Source organism: Neovison vison, chromosome 4 (genome assembly GCF_020171115.1).
Source record: "Neovison vison isolate M4711 chromosome 4, ASM_NN_V1, whole genome shotgun sequence".
Lineage (NCBI taxonomy): Eukaryota > Metazoa > Chordata > Mammalia > Carnivora > Mustelidae > Neogale > Neogale vison.
The window spans coordinates 220,117,616-220,137,216 of NC_058094.1; the positions used below are offsets into that span (position 1 = coordinate 220,117,616).

Below are 19,601 nucleotides of genomic sequence, written 5' to 3' on the forward strand. Positions count from 1 at the left end.
TGGGTGGGTTGGAGGAAATAACAAGGATAAAGAAGCCAGGGGTAAAGGAGAAAACTGTTTATTTACAAAAATATATATGTATATGTGTATATATTAAACCCTTCCCCAGGTCCCTCCCCCAATTACCTTTTTATTTCTACCCCCACCTCCCTTTATAAAACAAAGGCCCCCAGGCCCAGAGGTGAGTTCCTCAGGGAAGGGTGGGCAGGAGCAGCACCAAAGGCCTACATCTTGTAGGTTGAGGGGAGGACTGGGGGGAGTGACCACAGCCCTCATCTTTGCGGGTGAGGGAGGGGCTCAGTCCTTGAACCCCTGAATACTGCAAAGAATGCGCTTCTGGTGTCCTGGCAGCGTGATCCCCATCTGTGCCAGGTCCCTGTGGGTGATGAAAGGGGAGTGTGAGTGTGGGCTGCCCTCCCAGCAGCCCTCCCAGCCCGGGCCCGCGGGGTCCTCACTCGGCCGTCAGCTCCAGCACACATTCCATGGTATCCAGCCCCGCTGAGCGGAAGTGCAGGATGTAGCGTTTCATGCGGATGGACTCCAGCCACTCCGGGACGCTTCGGTAGGGGATCCCGTCCGAGCCGCTCAAGCTGGGCAGGCGAAGCGTCACCCTGTGGGATGCGGGGTACCTCAGTCCCTTGGGAGAGGCAGGCGCTGTCCTCTGCCGCCCCCCCCTCCAGCTTCCCTGACATCCGGACTCAGCCCGTGAGCACCTGCAGCCAGCATTCAAGTTGGGTGTCTGAGCACAGAGATTATCTGGACTTTGTGGATTAGCCTGGCCATTGTCTGTGAACTGATTTCCTGGCCCGATTCCTGGTCTGCTCAGGGCAATGGGCAGGCTGACAGTCCTGCTGCACTGACGGGCCCAGGGGAAGTGGCCGCCCTGGGAGGCCTGCACACCAGCAGACTGCTAGCCCACCTCCCGTCAGAGTGGCCGGTGCTGCCTGATCAGGGGCTGATGCGCAAGGGTCAACCATCCCAGCCGAGGGGACGCAGAAGGCAGAAGAGCAGAGGCCTGGGAAGCCGGACAGGCTCCTGCTATTGTCAGAGGGCCCCCATCAATGCCAGGAGCAGCCACTGCTCGCCCCCTCCAAGCCCGCCTGTTATTCTTGCCCTCCGACACCCACAAGACAATGAGTGTTCCTGTGCTAAAGCCAACCAGAGCCAAAACCATTAGCAAAGTAAATCTGCTGGGGGAAAAATGTTCAGCATTCCAGAAAGATTAGCACATGCACTCTCCAGTATAGGAGGGAGTTGTGCTCCAAAAGATAGCTTCAAAAGTTGGAACTTGGAGCACATTTTCTCCCAGAAACAAGGTTATATATGGTGGTTTGATACAGAGGCTGGCATGCCAGGGCTGGTTTACTTGGTTCAGCATTCGGAGTCCAGCCTGGCCCATCCCCCGCACCTTACTCCTGCCACCAGTTCATTCTTCACATTCTGGCAATCTTTTTGGTAAAACACAATTCTGATCCTGCCCCTCCCATTTAAAAACTGGTCAACAGGGCGCCTGGGTGGCTCAGTGGGTTAAGCCGCTGCCTTCGGCTCAGGTCATGATCTCAGGGTCCTGGGATCGAGTCCCGCATCGGGCTCTCTGCTCAGCAGGGAGCCTGCTTCCCCCTCTCTCTCTGCCTGCCTCTCTGCCTACTTGTGATTTCTCTCTGTCAAATAAATAAATAAAATCTTTAAAAAAAAAAAAATAAAATAAAAACTGGTCAACAGTTCTCCATGCTCAGGGTGAAGTGCAACCTTCTCGGCAGAGCTGGTCTTTCTGGCACTGACCCTGTCACCTCTCCAGCTTCATCTCTGGCCATGGGCCCAAAACAACGCTGCAATCTTTGTCATCAGCCTGCCCTTCGCTCCCCAACCCGTGCTGGCCATGTGTCCTGGGAGACCCCACAAGGCCACGCGACATGCATCCCACCGGTACTTGCTGGTCTCTGTCTTCCCCACCCGGGACCAAGCTCCCTGGAGTCAGTATCAGGTTGTCAGCACTGCTTCTCTGGGCTTTCCATCTCTGTGCACTTGCTTCCTCTCTTCCGCCAAGCTAGGGCTAGATAGCTCTCCCATCAGGGTGGACTGTCCCCAAGGACGCTGACTACAGTCCTGCCTCGGGAGTATGCTGTGCTCTTCCCAGAAATCCACAGGCCCAGAACTCAGTGAATGTAGCTGAATGTCCACTTCCATTCTTGCAGGTCTGCCCTCTGAAAGCCCTTGCCCCCTCCAATGTGGGTACCTGGGATCAAAGTTGGCAATGGTCCGCAGGGAATGTGGGTTGGCAAGCAATTGTTCCAGGTGTGCCTTCAGCTGGTGGAAGGAGGGCCGACGGGCACGGTCATAGGCCCAGCAGTTCTTCATGAGTTCATAGAGAGGGGCAGGGCAGTCCACGGGAGGTGGCAGCCGATACCCATCCTCAATGCTCTTCATTACCTGCAGTGGGGAAGGGGTGCAGGCTTGAGAGAAGCTCACCTTCCCTGGTGGCCCCTGAGAAATCTCTGTTCACACAAGATAGAGGCAACTGAGCCTCTACCTGCCCCTGACAGTAGTAAAGAGAACAGGGAATAAGGCAAAGTGGACTGAGAACAGGAGTACAGAAAAGCTGCGGGTCAGGAAGAAGGAACAGGATATTTGCAGGCAAGGGCCATGGGAGGATTTTAGGAGATGAGAAGCGAGTTAGGGGTGACACGGGGGGAGGAGTACTCCAGGCTTACCTCCTGATTGCTCATCTCTCCATAGGGCTTGTCTCCAAAGCTCAGCACCTCCCACATCACAATCCCAAAGCTCCACACGTCGCTGGCAGTGGTGAAGGTGCGATGGGCGATGGCTTCAGGGGCCGTCCAACGGATGGGGATCTTTCCTCCCTAATGGGGCATGTAGGACAGAAAGGTGACATGTTTCAGGGCATGGTGGGGCGAGTGGGTGAGAAAACAACTGTCAAAGGGATGAGTAATTATGATGTCCACAAAAGCATGTGTCCTTACTCGTGCAGGTGACTATACATACATGGCACATAATTGCACACACGTGTGTGTGCATGTGTGCACGTGTGTGATGAGTACAGGGCTCTAACCTGGGTTTCGTATGTGCCATCCAAATTGTCCAGGAGGCGGGTCAAGCCAAAGTCAGACACCTTGCAGCACAGGTTCTGACTAACTAGGATGTTCCTGGCGGCGAGGTCCCGGTGGACGTAACTGTGGTCACTGAGGTAGTTCATGCCAGATGCGATGCCCTGCAGCATGGCCACCAGCTGCCCAGGGACCAGCTGGTCCTCCCGCTCCTGCAGCACAGTGAGTGGGCAGGTTAGGGAATGGGCAGGGTCTCCTCTTCCCAAACCAGGAGCCAACCCCAGGGATCCATGGTGCACTCCCCTGCCCAGCTGGCTCTGCCCTCCTCACCCTCAGGAAGGCATCCAGGGCTCCATTCTCCATAAACTCTGTGATGATCATGATGGGCTTTTCTGAGACAAAAAGCACACGTCAGCACGGCAGCCTCTGTCCCATCTTTACCCAGAACCAGACTTCCTGCCCTTGGCACTGTATCTTCCCATCACTCCCAGTGGTCTCATGCCCTCCTTTCCTCCTCTTTCCTTCCCCATGCTCCGAGAGGCCGCTGCTCGTACTCTTTGTGATAACGCCTTCCAGGTGCAAAATGTGTGGGTGGTTGAACTGGCCCATGATAGTCGCCTCTCGAAGGAAGTTCCACCACTGGCCGTCTGGAGAGGTGTCCTTCAAGGTCTTGATGGCCACAGTCTTGCAGTCCTGGCTGGGGATTCTCAGAGTCCCTCGATATACTTCCCCAAACTCTCCTGGATGGAAAGAAAATAGGCCGTGGCCCGATGCCCTGTCAGGCTCCCCTGAGGGGACAGGGAGCCAGATCATCCAGTCCCCAGATTCCTGTCTTCTCTGATCAAAGAAGTGGCTTGCTATTGTTCTGCCACAGGGTTGGGCTGCCCTTCCTGGGAAGGGGACAGGAGTCTGGAAAAGGAGTGTAGCTCTATGACCTGTCTAGAACTGTCTCCCACATGAGCATAGCTCTTGGCTAACAGGAGCTGCTCGGCAAATGCCCGGTGAAGGCGGTCATGCGGTAGCTCTGGGCTGTGTTTACAACAAAGGGCAGGCGGGGCCAGGGCCAGCGCACCAATGACCAGGGAAGCTGACCATTGCCTCCTCTCTTCTGCAAGATCCTCCGGTCACAGCTCAGCTGGCATGGCTGCACAGTTGGCAAGGACACTGCCAGGCTTTGTTCTCCTGCTCAGATTCATTTCCTCTGCTGACCCAAGGGATCAGGGCAGCCCAAGGACACTGGGCCTCTGGTGGGGTGGAAGGTGGAGATTCAGAGGGAGGCTCTGAATCTCTCCCACATTTGGGAACCATGTGAGAATATCCTGGGCCTGGGCACAGCGACCCCTCTGTTGACAAGGATGACGTGTGCAGGCTGTTCATCAAAAAGTCCACAACCACAGAAGCAGATTGTGTGGGGAGCAGGGGCGGCTCTCAGACACCTGATAAGGGGGTTACAACATGACCACAGTGATTCAAGGAGAACATCGCGTAGAAGAGGGAAGGAACTCATCTAGGAGCTCTTGGGCCGGCTGAGAGGCTGGCTGGCTAGGAGCTCTGGGCTGCCACGTAACAGGGGACCTGCCCGGGCTCACCTTCCCCTATGACAGTGTCCACAATGAGCCAGCCTGGATCAAGCTCCTGGGTGAAGTCCAGGGCTCCCTGGGCAGGGTCCTCATATGCTTGGAGGTCCACGTAAGGCTTCAGCCACAGCTTGTCCTCTGTGGGGAGAACAGGGAGTGCTCGGCCACAGAAGCTCCAACTGCAAGGCTCAGGAGGGTTTTTTTGGGGGGTGGTGAGGAGAGGTGAGGCCAGAAGCACTTCCCAGCTTTCTCATTCTTCTGTTCCCTTAAGAGTCCCGTGGGACTTTGTCCCGTGGGAGAAAGTCTCTGTAGCAGTGGGGTCTTCCTCTGTCCACGTGCAAAGCTCTGTGTCCCTGCCCCCAGGGGCCCAGAGCACCGGGCCAGAACCTGGGCCTGAAAGCTGTTCACGGCCTCCAGTGACCTAATCTTCCCATGGCTCACTGACCACACTTCAAATTCCTTGCCCTTCCTCCTCACCCCTGCTAGCCATACTCCTCTGATCACTCACACCTCATTCACATTCACAGACAAGGCTCCCTCTCACTCCTTCACTTGGATGGACCACTGACTCCTCCTTTGGTGGGGCACTTAATGAGGTGACCAGTAGGAAGGCCAGATGCCTTAGAGGACTTTAGGAAGCCTGTCAGCAATCCCTTTCCTGCTGAGCCTCAGCCCACAGACCTGGCCAGCCAGGATTGGGGAGGCTGCCCAGGGCCCGGGTGCCGGGAACAGTGGCACCAAGAGCTACCAGGTAATTGCACAGAGCCTCTGGGGGGCTATCAGAACAAAATTAATTAACCAAAGTTAATTAGGTAGCAAAACAGAAAAGCCCTAGAGACAACAGCCCCAACCTGTGCTCCCAGAGTTGGCCTACAAATGTGGGTTCTCTGGTTCCATCCCAGTGGTACTTCCCAATGCCCTTCCCCACATATACACACACAGGTGCCCCCAGCTCACCTCGGATCACTCACCTCGGTTCAAGTCAGCGACGCGATCACGTTGCCTCTGCCGGTGTCGCTGCTGGGTTTTCCTGTGGGGGTGAGGGGGCAGCTTCTTCAGAGTCTCGGCATGACTGCATGTACTCAAGGGCCTCTGGCTGGCTTTTTCTCACAAACGACAGGGGATGGGGGCATAGGATAGGGTGGGAGTATGCCAGAGCTTTCATACTAGGCGATGGGCAGGTTGCTGGGGCTGCCTTTGGGGCTCTGGCCAGGCCGAGGGAGCACCGAGGGTGGCCGGGGAGGGGCAGGGACAGCACCTGGAGCGGAAGAAGAGGATGCCCAGCAGCAGAGCAATAGCCAGCAGCAGCCCGAAGATGATGGCAACAATCTCTCCTCCGGTCAGGCCCCTGGAAACTGTGGCACGTGGGATGAGGAAATTTGGGGGGCTCAGAGTCCACCGGGATGATGGAGGCTGAAAGGGCACGCCCAGGGGCAGGGACCTCAGTGGGCCTCAGGTGTGTGTCCCCTCCCCAAGGAGATGGGTGTTTGTGTGTGTGAAAGAGAGCCAGCACGTGGAGGCCTCACACTGGGACCACTCACTTGGGGAGGCCTACTGATGAGCACAAAACTGAGGGGTTAGCAGATCTGATAGGGAGCTGGCTGGCAGCATCACATCAGAAGGTGTATCTGAGGAGATTATGAAGAGGCGGGGGCTTCGTGTGCCAATGTGTGGGGCTCTCCCTGCACCCTGGGCAGCTCCTGTGTGTCTGTGCACATGCATACAGGAAGAGGAAAGGTCACTGACTGGAGCACGGTCTGAGAAGACTCAGTGGGATGACAGGTGTGTGTGTGTTTGGGGTAGAACACAGGAGAATCCACCCACCTGGAGGGCTTGTCCGAAACTCATGGTCAGGGGAGAAAGGACCAGGCCCTAGAGGAGTCAGCATTCGAACTCTGACAATGTACGTGGTGTCTGGCTGCAGTTCAGTCAGCAAGACTCTGGGTTCCAGAACCATCTGGTGCCGTTCTTCGTCCTGTTGATGAGAGCTAACCTTAAATGGGCTGTGCCAAGCCAGACCCGGTGAAGGGGATGGGCAGTCTTGGGATCACGGGGAGTGGGGTGGGTGGGGGAATGTCCAGGGCAAGGGCTCTTTGTAGGCTTTTGTCCTGAGAAAGCCGCACAGTTCACTGTGGTCCGATTTCCCTCCATCCCATCACCCAGGCCAGGGATGCTGGGGTGTGCCCAAGCATGGACACTGGACACCGTCTCTCAGCCCCGCCCTCACCTGATTCAGCACATGTAGCTCATAGCTCAAGTTCCCCCCCGGGCTGCGGGGCCGGGACCCTGCCCAGGTCAGTTCCAGCTGCCGTGGCTCCTTTTTCACCAGCCTCAGGGACAGGCCTGACAGGGACTCTGTAAGTCGGGGGAGTCCCAGGGGATTTGGAAAGAAAGAGGAAGTAACTTTAATGGCCTTTCGATTGCTTCCTGCCCATTCATTTGTCCCAGTGACTCTAAGCCCTTCTGGTTTCTTCCAGTTCTGCCCCGGTTGCTTACCTGCAGGCCCCATGCTGATGCTCAGGGAGGCGCTGGTCTGTGTGGAGGGGCCCAGCCCGGACACTCCATTCTGGGCCTCAACATTAAAGGTGTAGTTGGCATAGGGCTCAAGGCCGTTGACACGCACAGCCGGTACCGTGAGCCCAGTGGCTCCCGGCGTAAAGCGCACACTTCCCCCACAGGGCTGGCAGGGTCCTCCGTCCACCGCTGCTCCCCGACACTGAGAACACCACACACTGTACCTCACATCCTGGCGCCCCCCCATATCTGCTGGGGGTTCCCAACGCAGGGAGAGCTGAGTCCCCAAAACAGAGAAGCTCAGGTTTTGGGGAACTGAGGGGGGCCCTGTAAGGAGAAGAGGGGCCGTTAAAGATTTGCTCTCATCCAAGCTGCTGGCCCCTGCCTTCTTCCACCTCTGAAGGCCTTGCTGGGAGGTCTGACTCCAGAAATGAGGAATCACCTCATTTCTGCATTCTTCTAGGGAAAGTAAGGCGCAAGGGAGGAGCTTTAATGGTTCGTTGCTTTAAAGGATGCCCAGCATATGAAAGCTCTGGAAAATTCCAACCTTAGCTTGGGCTCATCAAAGGGCTGCACCCCCTTGCAGATAGCCAAGCCCTGCCTCCTTGGACTCACGTGTGCATGACACCTGGGGGCCCTCCCCAGGGGCTCGGAAATGGCCGCTCTCACAGGGACAGATGGTGGCCCCTTCAGACTCTGTTGTGCTGTGTCCCGGGCACTTGAGACAATGGGGTACATCTGTGTCCACTCGGTAGGAGCCGCTAGGGCAAGCTGGAGAGAGAATGCAGGAGAGCCACGGATGTCCAGTTTTTATGGGCAGACTCCTCCCCATTCAACCCCTCTCCCCCAAGCCTTTGTACCAGAAACACCCTAAATGTGTCTCCTTGGGGGACAGGCATCCTTCCCTCCCTCAAGTGTCCTCTGCGTGTCCTCACCCCCTCCTCAAGGCTCCTTACCCAGGCATCCTTCACCGTTGCCGTCTTCCTCATAGCCTGGCTCACAGTGGCACTGCCCCACGGGCACCAACCACTCACCGTCGGGGCTGCAGTGCATACGGGGTGCCCCTGAGGGGCCAGGGCTGGCCTGGGCATGGGGCAAGCAGGTCCCTCCCACTTCCACCAACCCGCCAGGGCCAGGGAGAGTGTCGGGGAACCGGGCCAAGCCGTGCACAGCCTCGGGACAGCGCTGGTAGAATACCCTCACAGACACCAGGGCCACACAGGCACCTGGGTTGTGGAAAGCGAGGTAAAGGCCTCGGCGGGTCAGGCGGCCCAAGGAGCAGCGCTCCACATTCAGTTTCACTGCACCAGACGCCAGGTCTCGGATGGTGAAGCTCTGGTCTGCCGCCACAGTGGTTACCTGGGAAGGAGCAGGGGGAAAGGGGGTATGATGAAGTCATGCTTCATTTCCATGGAACAGAAAACAATTATTTGTGTAATTCTTCATCGTTTACACGTCCATAAACCAAGGGCCTATTACCTGTGAGCTAGTGAGCTAAGTAAGCATCTTATGTGTGTTATGCTCTTTGGGTCCATACAATAAACCCACGAGGCAGGATGGATTACCAGCCCCACTTAACAGGCAGAGAAATTAAGGCTAAGAGAGGTTCCAGACCTCGTCCAAGATCACACAGTCACTACATGACGGGACTGGAATCCAGGCCGTGAGACGCCACAGCCCATATAATTTCCCTTACTCGAAGGTGTTCCCAACCTCTGTGCCAATGAGGTGATCAGTTATAGAGTGCATCATCATTAATTTATTACTAATAACAAACTTTACAACATCTTCCCTCTGGAAAAAAAATACGAGCACTTCCTATAATATGCTCTGTATACCTCCGCCTTCCAGTGCGCTTTCCTGAGCAGGAAAGAAACGGAATTAGAGAGCGAGCCTGCCGAGATCGGTCTCTCTACCCAACCCCAGGCGGACTCGCAGGGGCGGGTCGCACACCAGCGCCCTGCGTGCTGATAGCAAAAGTCCCAATACCCGCTCCCAGCCTCCGCCAGGGAAGGCTGTTGGCTCGGCCGAGGCTGGCCTCTGCAGGCGGCGGGGCGGGCACAGGGAGCAGCGCTCCTACCGCACCGGGCAACCTGGGAGGGGGTAGGCCGAGCCCGAAGATGGGGCACGGCGGGAAAGGCACAGCGGCTCCTCCTTATCCGCACGCTGGCTTTTGGGGCGGCAGGTGTTGACCACCGGCCGTCAGTCACCGCCGAAACGGGTGATCCCCCCGCCGACCTTTTGTGAGAAGGTCAACAGCAGCCTCACGCTGCGTCACGTCATCGCGTCGTCACGCCGCAAGCCCAGCGTCACGCCGCAAGCGTGACGTCACGCTGCGAGTCCAGCGTCAGGACTCAACACCTGGCCGCTGGCCTCACCTCATCTCCTCGCGGGGCGCTTTGTCAGCTCGCGGCATCCCCGGAAGGAAAAGGGTGAGTACCGAACAATGGGATATTTCGAGAGAGAGGGACAGAGATGGACAGAGACCGCCAGGGTAAGAGACTACAGTCCGAAGACCTTTGTCACCGTACACTGCTCTAACTGTCGTCGTTCTCGACCAGTCACTGTTCGCCCTCTCTGCGGTGCGGCACTACCCGCGGCTCGGGCATCCAGCGGGGGTTCTGGGACGCGCGCCCCCCGCCTAAGGGGGGGCTGCTCTGCTCCCATGCACCCCTTCTGAGCTCTAGGCCCACATTCTCCTGACTTGACATCTAGACCCTCTTAGTTTCTGCCACTTTGCCTTTTCCTTAGCGGAGCGGGGTCACAGGGAGGAGGGAGGCAGGAACCGGTGTCAGGACCGAACGGTGAGGGTTGAAACGCACCTTCTGGAACAAGGGCCGTCGGAGCTGGATGCCCACGTCCTGGTCGCTCTCCATGTAGAGGAGGTTGAAGGTCTCCTTGCAGCCCAGAGGCCCGGCTCCCCCGGGGAAGCTCTTGCAGTCCCTCACGGTGAACTGCAGCTCCACATGGACCCGAGAAGCTTCCTCCCCTCGGTAAATCCAGTTGGAGCGCAGCCAGTGGTCAGTGTCTCCGCCTGCTTGCACGGGGCAGTCCTGGTACATGTAGAGGGGCGTCCCGTTCAGTATCTGCTGCACCTCACTCCACTGCGGGAGGAAAATCCCAGTCAGGCTCCAAGTCAGCACGTGCTCCCCAAACTCTGGTTTTGTGGAGCTGATGATGGGGAAGCTGTAGCCAGGGCTCCAGGGGTTCAGGCTACGTGTCCTGCTCTCTTCCCACCCCCGGGCCCAAGGAAAGTCAGTTAAATGTTTGGGGTCAGGAGCTATTGAGATATGCAGGACAGGCAAGACAATACCCCCTCATGATCTGCAGCCTTGGAGGAGTCCACTCCCAACTGAAGTTGGAGCACCGATATTTACTGGCTCTCATCGCGGAGCTCTCAAGGGCCCTAAAGGGAGACTGTTAGGGCATAAGCCCAGTCCAAAACCTCTCTGCCTGTCTGTTCAGAGAAGAGGATACTGCATTTAATATCAAGGCCCCTAAGCTTTTGGAGGGCAAGAACAGGCACAGCACTCTTCTGTATAGGGGGAACTCACCCTCTCTAATATTCCTTCCAGTTATGGTCACTATCAAAATCCACAACAGACAGGACTGGGTGGACTCCTGGACACCATGCAGTCCACGCCACCTTAACTGCTTTGACCTTAAAATAATTTTTAAACCTACTAATAATCATAGCACGGACGGGCCACTCACCGTTGTAAGCACTTTCCATGAGGAAACTGAGTCACAGCAAGGTTAAAGGACTTGCCCTATGCCCTCAGTTGTTAAGAGGCTGAGCTGGGGCATGTACCCAGGCACTCTAGGTTCAAGTTTATGCTCGTGATCATTAGGTCTCTATGCACGTGTTAGTCAAAGTCAGAGAACATGTATAGTGTCAAGTGAATGTCCTCTCACCCGACTACCCCTTCACAGGGAGCCACTCTGAACAATTTGGAATACAGCTCACCACACCATTTTCAGTACCTCTATAGAAATGGCTGAAGATTTTTGGGTGGATGTGTTTTTAACATATATATATATATATATATATATATATATTTAAAACTTAAGTACTATTTTGTAACCTGTTTTTTGCTCTTATCTTAACAAAAAGTCTTTGAAAGATGGTCATAAATGGGGCCTGGGTGGCCCAGTCAGTTAAGCATCTGCCTTCAGCTCAGGTCATGATCTCAGGGTTCTGGGATCGAGCTCAGTGGAGAATCTGCCTCTCCCCCGACTCATACTCTCTCCTCACTAGTGCTCTTCCTTGCTCTCTCTCTCTCTCTCTCAAATAAATAAATAAAATCTTAAAAAAAGGTGTTCACAAGAGTATAAAAAGATCTACTAATTCTTTTTAGCAATCCATAAAATAGTATTATATTGTATGAATGAACTATAATTCATTTAATCATTCACATATTGTTGAACATTTAGGTAGTTTCTAGCTTTTTTTTTTTTTTTTAAGTAAACATGTACAGATTTCTACAAGATTTCTGTAGAACTGCTGTATCAAAGGATAAGTATTATAAATTTTAAAAGAAGATACGGTCAAATTGGCCTCCAAAAACGATTTATCAATTTATACTTTTACCACCAATGCATGAGGCCCCATTTTTTGAAAACCTGGGTATTAATGATCTCTTTACTTTTGGCCTATCTTATGGACACAAACACAGCTTCTTGCCATTTTAATTTACATTTTTTTGAGAAGGAGGTTTCGCACTTCTAATTTGTTCACTGGTTGTGCTCGCTTCGGCAGCACATATACTAATTTGTTCACTGGCTATTTCTATTTCTATGTAATTATCTGTTTCTAAACTTTGCCTGATAGCCTGTTCTTATCTTTTTGGAGTATGCTTTTGGATGAGGCTTTTTTTTTTTTTACATGATAAATGTTAATCATTTGCTTGAAATATGTTTCAAATATTTTCTTCCCATCATGCCACTTAATTTGCTAATGATGTCTCTGATGTTGGTACCTTAAAAATTTCACATAGTAACATCTCTCTTCTCTCCCTATGATTTCTGGGTTGTGTACTTTGCTTGGAAAGCTCTCCCATCCCAAGCTTATAAAGATCTTCTATATTTTCTCCTAATATTTTTGTAGGTTTGGTTTTTAGGTTTAGATTTGAATCTCCCTAGCATTTGTATTTTTGTGTATAGTGTGAAATGGAGATGTAACTTTATAGCCTTCTTCTAACGTGTTGTCTTCTTTTTAAAATTATGGACATCTGAATGTCAATTTACTATCTAATCTATACTTTGCACATTGATTTGCAATTCCAGTGTTATCACATACTAAAGTCTCATGTATGTGGGTTTTCCATTCTGTTCCATTGACTGAGTATTCTTGTGCAATGTCACGTGTTTTAATTATAGGCCATATATTGTATGTTCTGATATCTAGTAGGGCAAGTATTCTATTTCATTATTCTTTTTCAAAAATTCTCAGCCATTCTTATGTATTTTTTTCTGCTAGATGGATTTAAGAAAGGAGCTCTCAAATTCTATAAAATATTCCATTGGTATTTTGGTTGCAACACCTTTATCTTATAGTGGAGTCTGAGGCCCTCAAATATCTTCTTTTCCAAGGGTGTTCATTGCTACACTCACCTCTGGGAAAAGGCAAGAGAAAGCACCAATAACTAAGAACTGGGTGCGGTGGGGCAGGGGCAGAAATCCATGAGGTACAGTTCAAAGATTGGGCAAGGGAGTCCAGGCAGTGAAGGCATGCAGGGCCTGTTCTTAAGCCTGTTCTTAAGAGGAAGTATGATGGGGAAGCCCAAGTGGAAGGCCTGGGATGGAGGTCAGGTGGAAGGGTAGTAGGTGGTTAATGTGCAGCTCATTAGCTAGATTGCCATAGCTGTGGCTGGAGCCAGGCACAGATGTTCCCAGCTGTTACTTGCCTCTCCCAGTCCCAGCAGTGACAGACGGGGGAGAACCAGCTGCCCAGGATCAGCAGCAAGAATCCTTTTGCTTATCATTTGGGCTGCTGGCTGCTCCATGGGTATATTCTGGGGAGCCTGAATTTGTGTGTGTGTGTGTTGAAAAGATAAGGAGGAAAAAAAAAAAAAAAGATAAGGAGGGAAGGGGGCAAGGTAGACATCAGGAGTATGTGACTGGGGCTGTCTCTGTGCCCTCCTGGTGCAAAGTTGTTTGGCTTGAGCTGCAAAAGGGGTCTTGCTTCCACTCCAGCCCAATAAGGGAAGAGTTATTTGGGTGGGGACAGCTGGTGCATACTGCGGGGAGGGGGATGAAGGCCTGTGGGAGCCAGCAAATGGACCTGCAGCCCTCATTGTGGAGTGATTAGCTGGTTTATGAGATGAGGCACCTATTATGGCTGGCCTAATCCAGGATTTTCCAAGCAGCCCCTCCTGTAGGATACATTATGGTTTAGTCTATTAATTCTAATTATAGGCCACTCTGTGGGAGAACGAAGAGTAGAGCCAGGACCCTAGGACCCAGAGGGAAAGTAAGCAAGTGACCCCAATCCCAGAAATAGAGGCTGCATTCCTACTGGAATAGGAACGGGAAAGGGGTCCAGGACTAGAGGGGAGGAGGGCCTGAGGCCAGGCTCCTGGAAGCTGAGGCCAAAGAGGTCAGCCTCCCACGGTTCTGTGGCTGGCTCTGCTGAGTGGTGGACGGTGTTCTCTGGGACTCACAAAAACCTACTTCTGTTCACTAGGTTTTAGGAACACCCAAGGAGGGAAGGGACTTGGAGCAGGTTCAGACAGCTGGAATGCATGGTGTGCCTGGGCTGGGGAGGATGGAGAAGGTGCCAAGGGCTCAGGACCTCTAGTGGGGGGAGCGTTTAACTTTGGGAAGGCAAACACCCTTTAAAGAGTTAGGTGAAAACTTTGACTCTCCTCTCCATATACATATACACAATTTAGAACATACACTTTTATGGAGTTCCCTGACCCTCTGAAGCCTATCTGTGCAACTCTATTGGGACAGATGAGACCTCAGATTGAGGTCACATCTGGTGTTTTGGTTCTTAGCCCTCAACCATCCCTAGTATGGCTCATCCTCTCCCTGGGTGATGTGGGCTCATCACCCCCAAGTTCTAAGTATTCAGCCCTCGCTCGCTGGAATGAGGAGGGAGGGAGCCAGGCATTGAAGCGTTCTTCATGGGGCGAAGCCTAACCCCCCCCCCCAAAATGTCCCATTCAGGAGGCTCTGACTCACCTCCCCTCCCCCTCCCTGAGGAGACACTTCCAGTTTTTCCTGCTCTTTTCTCTGTTCCTCCACCCACCTCTCCGCCCATTTCCCACTGGCCTGCAGCTTTGAGCCTTCCCTCCCCTGACACTTACCCCATCCTCTGGGGGATCCAGCAGCCAGCCCAGCTCTCCCTGTGCTGTGCTTGTGTCCATCAGAGTGACTGAAGTAGGGAGAAAAGGGGCCGTTACCTCTGGGGGAGGAGGCCCTATGTCGTGCAACCCACTTTCCTCCTCCTGGGCCCCCAGCCCCAAGGCTTCCACATCCTGTTCCTAACTGCTGCGACTTCCTGAGGTTTAGCCCAGGAAGGAGGAGTGAAGAGCTCTAGGGATTAGTCTGTCTTCCTCCAGAGTGTGAAGGGAGGAAGGTAGAGTTGGGGAAGGGCTGGGGCAAGGACTGGATGTCTGGATCTTTGGCCAAAGTCAAGGCAGGAAATGTTGGGAAGAGCAGCCACACACAAGACTTGCACCCTCTCACTCAGCAGGGACTGGTGCTGCCTGGGGGATCCATCCGCTGCAGAACTGTAAGGGTGGATAGGCAAAAGAGAATCTCAGCCCCTGGAGGTCATCTATGGTTAGGGTGTGAACAGGGGACATTCGAGGGGGTTCCTGGGTGGGGAGGTTCCCTTCTACTGGCAAAGGGCCTGCTCTGCCTGTGGTTGGGGGTGCTCAGTGTGGGTACAAGGCATAGCTGAGTCTGGGAGGTAGCGCCAGAGAGGGTGTGCAAGCCTTCACATGGAAGGCTTGACCTGTACATCTGGGAACCCCTGCACCTCGAATTCTAATCTATCCCCCAGCATCAGGTCCCTCTGTCCTCGGGCCTAGGATGGCATAAGGCGACTTCCCACCCCTGACTTCATATGGTCCGGATCTCTGGGTTGGGCAACTGAGGCTAAAACCGCCGGGGAATGAGGGATCTCCACGATCCCTGGGGTGGGGGTCTGGACGCTGCCTCCCCGCAGCGGTCAGGAGCTCCCTCCCCACCACCAGGCACAAACTGTAGGCCAGGGTGACTGACCCGGGAAAGCAGTTTTTTTGGGGGGGTCAAAGACCAAAGACTGGCCTGGCCAGTCAGTCGCCTGGCTGCGGGGCAAAACAAGAGCGCTGGAAAGGGGGGCGCGGAGAGGGCCTCCTCCGGAATGCCGGCTCCTGGACGAGGATGCCGGCTGAGCCGCAGAGGAGGGGGTAGGGACGGGAGCGGGGGTCGGTACCTTCCTTGGCGCGCGTCCCCGGGGGCAGCGGGGCGCAGAGCAGCAGCAGCAGCTCAAGCCCCAGGGGCCAGCGCCGCTCCATGGCGCCGGGCCGGGACCTGGGACCTCGGCCCAGACGGCTGGGTCAGGTCGCGAGGACTGGACGGGAAGGGAGGGCCGGGCGGGGGTGGGGGGGCGGGGCCAGCGCCAGGGGCGGGCCCGGCCTCACCTGGATCACCTTCTTAAAGGAACAGTAGGGCAGGAAGGAAACTTGTTAGACAGGTAATAAACTTCAAAACCGGAGGCGTCTTGTCCGGAATGAGACTGCGGGCGCCGCCTAGTGAGTGGGATTAGGAATTGACTAGCCCGGTTCTAACCCTAAACCCAACCCAGTCTTGATCCAGCCTTTAACCTAATTCTACCTCTGACTTGAACTACACCTCTGCCTTTCTAAAGGTCTAGCAACGTTAATAGGCACCGGGGAAGGCAGGGTTTTATGCTGCAGTAGGGGAGAGTTAGATAACCATAGTGCAAGGTGGGCTACAACTCTTAGAGAAGCGAGGGGGTTGAAAGAGGAAGCAAGCCCAGCCTTCAAGGCTCATTAGGTGAGTCTTCAGGGAGTAGACGGTGTGAACTGGGTTTTCAGTGGCAGATATTGGGAAAGGCAAGGGCCTGAGGCAGGGAGCCTCAAGGTGCACTCTGGGAGTGGTAAATGGACCAGTCTGACTGCTGGGGAATGGGATTTGTCTTGGGAGCAGGGCAGAAAGGCAGGTGTGGCCAGAGCAGGGAAGGTCTTGGTAAACACCTTACCATGCACTTCACAGAGCAAAAGAGAGGACTCCGTGAAGGGTTCTCAGCACAAGTGTTGAGAGGGAGCAGGTCCAGCTGCTTTAGCCATATAGGGAGACAATTCACATCCTTCCCATCCTCTTGAAGACTGTCTTACATTATATTTAACAAATGTTTATTCACTTTCTAGTCTGCACACATCAAGCTCTGAGAGAATCAAAGAAGAGTAAGACAGTTCCTGCCCTAAACAAACCATTGGTCGGAGGAGTGTTGAGGGCTAGGGCATAAAGCAAATGCATATGACTAAAATGGCAGACAGGCGTAGACCCCAGCTGAGGTGTGAAATGGGAGTGATGGTGGCTCAAAGGGGGAGTGATGGATCCATTGAGGATGGTGGAGGCTCCACTCCTAGGTCCTCTCGTTCCTATACCCCTTCGTGGCTCCATCTCATTTGGGTGAATCATTCATAGTCTTTGAATCATTTAAACTGCATGTTTCACGTCACTGTGGAGAAAGGGAGGTGGTGCATTACAGATGCATACTTTATTTTCAAAAATTAATATTTCCCAGGCTTTCTTCTTTTTTATATAGATACATATGAGAAGAAAATGGTGTATAATTTCCTGGCCCAGACTATCCTCATTGGCATAAATAAATAAGTAAATGTAATCCCTGCTCCTTGGTTGGAAAATTCACTTTGAAGAGATAAGAAACAAAATGGAAAGTAGAACCCTCCCTCCTTCCACCCTCCAGTTCCTCTCCCCAGAGTTAACTGCCACCAATCCCATTTTGAGATTCTCCCAGGATTTTTCTCCTAAACACACACATACAGATGTGCTTTTAGAATGTATACAGAGGGGCCCTGGGTTACACTCTGTTATGCACCAGGGGCTTCTTTCTAATGTTAAGTATTTTGGGAAGGAGGCCCAGGCTCCTGCAGGCCCACAGGGGTCAGAGCTTTGTGATTTCAGCAGGGAGGAGGAATGGGCGGGTGAAGGGTGCACAGCCAGCAGAAGGGGGGAAATGGAGCAAGCTTTGGACAATTGCTGCTAGGAAATAAGCCAGACTGCGGTGAGGTAATGCATGTGTTCCTTGCTGTAGTTTGTTAAAGTTATGAGACCCGTGGGACTGAAGGGGGTGGGGTGGGGGGCTGTTCCATGCAGTGAGAGGTGGTGTGGAGAGGGCTGGAAAGGAACTTCACTTTGGTTTTAAGATTGCTTTTCTGTCCAGGGTCGGGAAGTGATGCAGAAGGAGAACGAAAGCCCACCTTCTATCTCCATCCATGATGGTCCCAGTTTGACAATTCCTCATTCCATTTGGCCTTCGATTTTGGCCTCTGCCCTTAACTAGCAGTGCTGCTTCATACTCCCTGGACCTTAGCTTCCTTGGACTTGGAATCTTGGAAGCCCATTCCAGGAAAGATGGCAAGATTTGGAGTCAGAAGACATAGGCCAGCTCTATTCTGTGTCTCTGTTTCCTTAGCTATAAAACGGGATTAATCAAGCCCATTTCAGGAGCTAGATGTGATAATCCAAAGGGGAGAAAGTGCTCCCTAGCAGTGAGGTGCTATACAAACACTGAGATACTAGGAGATCGTTGGAGGTGTGGCTTACTGAGGTTCTCCTGTAGGTCTTCCAGAGAACTTCTGGATTGGAACAATCGCAGTGACTAAGGCATCAGCTTTATTTTTTTTTTTTCCCTCTTAAAAGCAAATTTATTGAGGGATAATTTGCATAAAACGAATTGCACCCATTTCAAGTGTACAGTTCAATGTGTTCTGACAAAGGCATACGCCCTCATAACCACTGCCTCAGTCAGGATCCAGAACAATGTCATCACCCAGAAACGGTACCTTATGCCCTTTGCAATCGATCCCACCGTGGCCCCAGTCTTCCCGTCAGTATAGATAAGTGTTGCCCCCCTCCCCCCTTTATCCTTAGGTCCATGCATGTTCTGGGTATCAGCCGTTTGTTCCTTCTGGTTGTTGACCAGTATATTCCCTGTGTGGTTGCCCTAAGACATCATTTAACATAAAAATCAAACCCAAAAGTCTTTCTCTTTTCAGCTTCCCCAGGAACTATTGGCCCCTTAACTCTTAAGGCTTCTCAGATGGACACTTGTTTTTCCTCTTAGGTGGAAAGAACCCAAGTTGTCTGGACCTGTTCTCCTGTAGTTGAGAAGGAAGGGAAGCTTGTATGTCCCTGCTTCCTGGGTTTCTGGCTTGCTCCCATAACCTGGACCTTAACGCTTTCACATTTATGTTGTCCCATCCCCTGCCTGCCCTGATTCCCCCTCCCCAGCCTCATCTAGCTCTGCTGATCTGGGATAAAGGGAAATTTCACCTAGCCTAGGTCAAGGTCTTGTCACGTCCATAAAGTTCTGGTTAAAACACAGCCTAACCAGCAGGGTAACGCAGTAAGCTGCCAGTAAAACTCTGAGAACATTAGTGCAAATTGGTTATCAAATGGGTATTAGTTCCTTAGCAGGGGCCTGTGTAGATGGGACAGCTTTGTTTTGGCTGTTTCGGGCTGGCCTGCACTTGTAGGCAGCATAGTGCAGGAGACTGTGTGGGCAGTGGGAAGCGAAAGAACAGCCTTCTCTGAATGCGTTCTGGTGAATTCCGCACATCTTTGATCACAAGACTAATTTGGTCCTTCCCTTTCCTTCGCCTCTGTGCTCTTACCTATCTGTTCTCTGATCCTGGTTTACCATCAGGCAACAGGGGTGGGGATAATCATAGTTACCATTTATTACTGCACCTACGCATGCTGCCAGGGCACTTCACATACATTATTTCATTTACTTCTCACACCAACCCTTTGAAGAAGGTATTATTAGTTCTATTTTATAGATGGAAAAACCTGAGGCACAGGGAATTTAAGTTACTTTTGTTCAAAGTCACTCAGTTGCAGAATCAGGATTTGAATCCAGGTCTATCCAGCTCTGGGGCCTATGGACCCTACTTTAAGTTCCAGAAAAAAAAAGAAGTAGGCAACACCTAAATTTTGTTTTCCTACCACCTTACCTTCGTCTCCTGGCTTAAAACAGCATGCATTAGATTTGCCTGTTTTCAAGCTTTAGAAATGGAATCGTGATATGCATTCTTTGGTATCTGAGTTCTTCCATTTACTCTTCTGTTTGTGTGATTTATTTATGCAGTTGTGTGCTAACTCACTCTCACGGCTGTACGATATTCTCTTGTATAAAGAACACCTTATTTTTAAAGGTTTCTTTACTCTTGATTAAACA

At 52.6% G+C, this 19,601-nt stretch overlaps 1 protein-coding gene across 1 annotated transcript; it reads right to left on the minus strand.

Annotated features, from left to right (window-relative positions):
- Positions 1–150: 150 nt before the first annotated feature.
- EPHA1 (EPH receptor A1) lies at positions 151–15,722 on the minus strand. The gene is made up of 18 exons (XM_044246774.1): positions 15,585–15,722; positions 14,470–14,537; positions 9,979–10,260; positions 8,113–8,515; positions 7,772–7,927; positions 7,139–7,483; positions 6,870–6,997; positions 6,467–6,617; positions 5,901–5,997; positions 5,614–5,672; positions 4,655–4,780; positions 3,620–3,805; positions 3,396–3,457; positions 3,071–3,277; positions 2,712–2,861; positions 2,237–2,430; positions 456–611; positions 151–376 (listed from the first exon to the last, which is right to left on the minus strand). The coding sequence occupies exons 1-18, from the start codon at positions 15,664–15,666 to the stop codon at positions 298–300; spliced, it is 2,931 nt and encodes a 976-aa protein (XP_044102709.1). The 5' UTR covers positions 15,667–15,722; the 3' UTR covers positions 151–297.
- Positions 15,723–19,601: the final 3,879 nt, after the last annotated feature.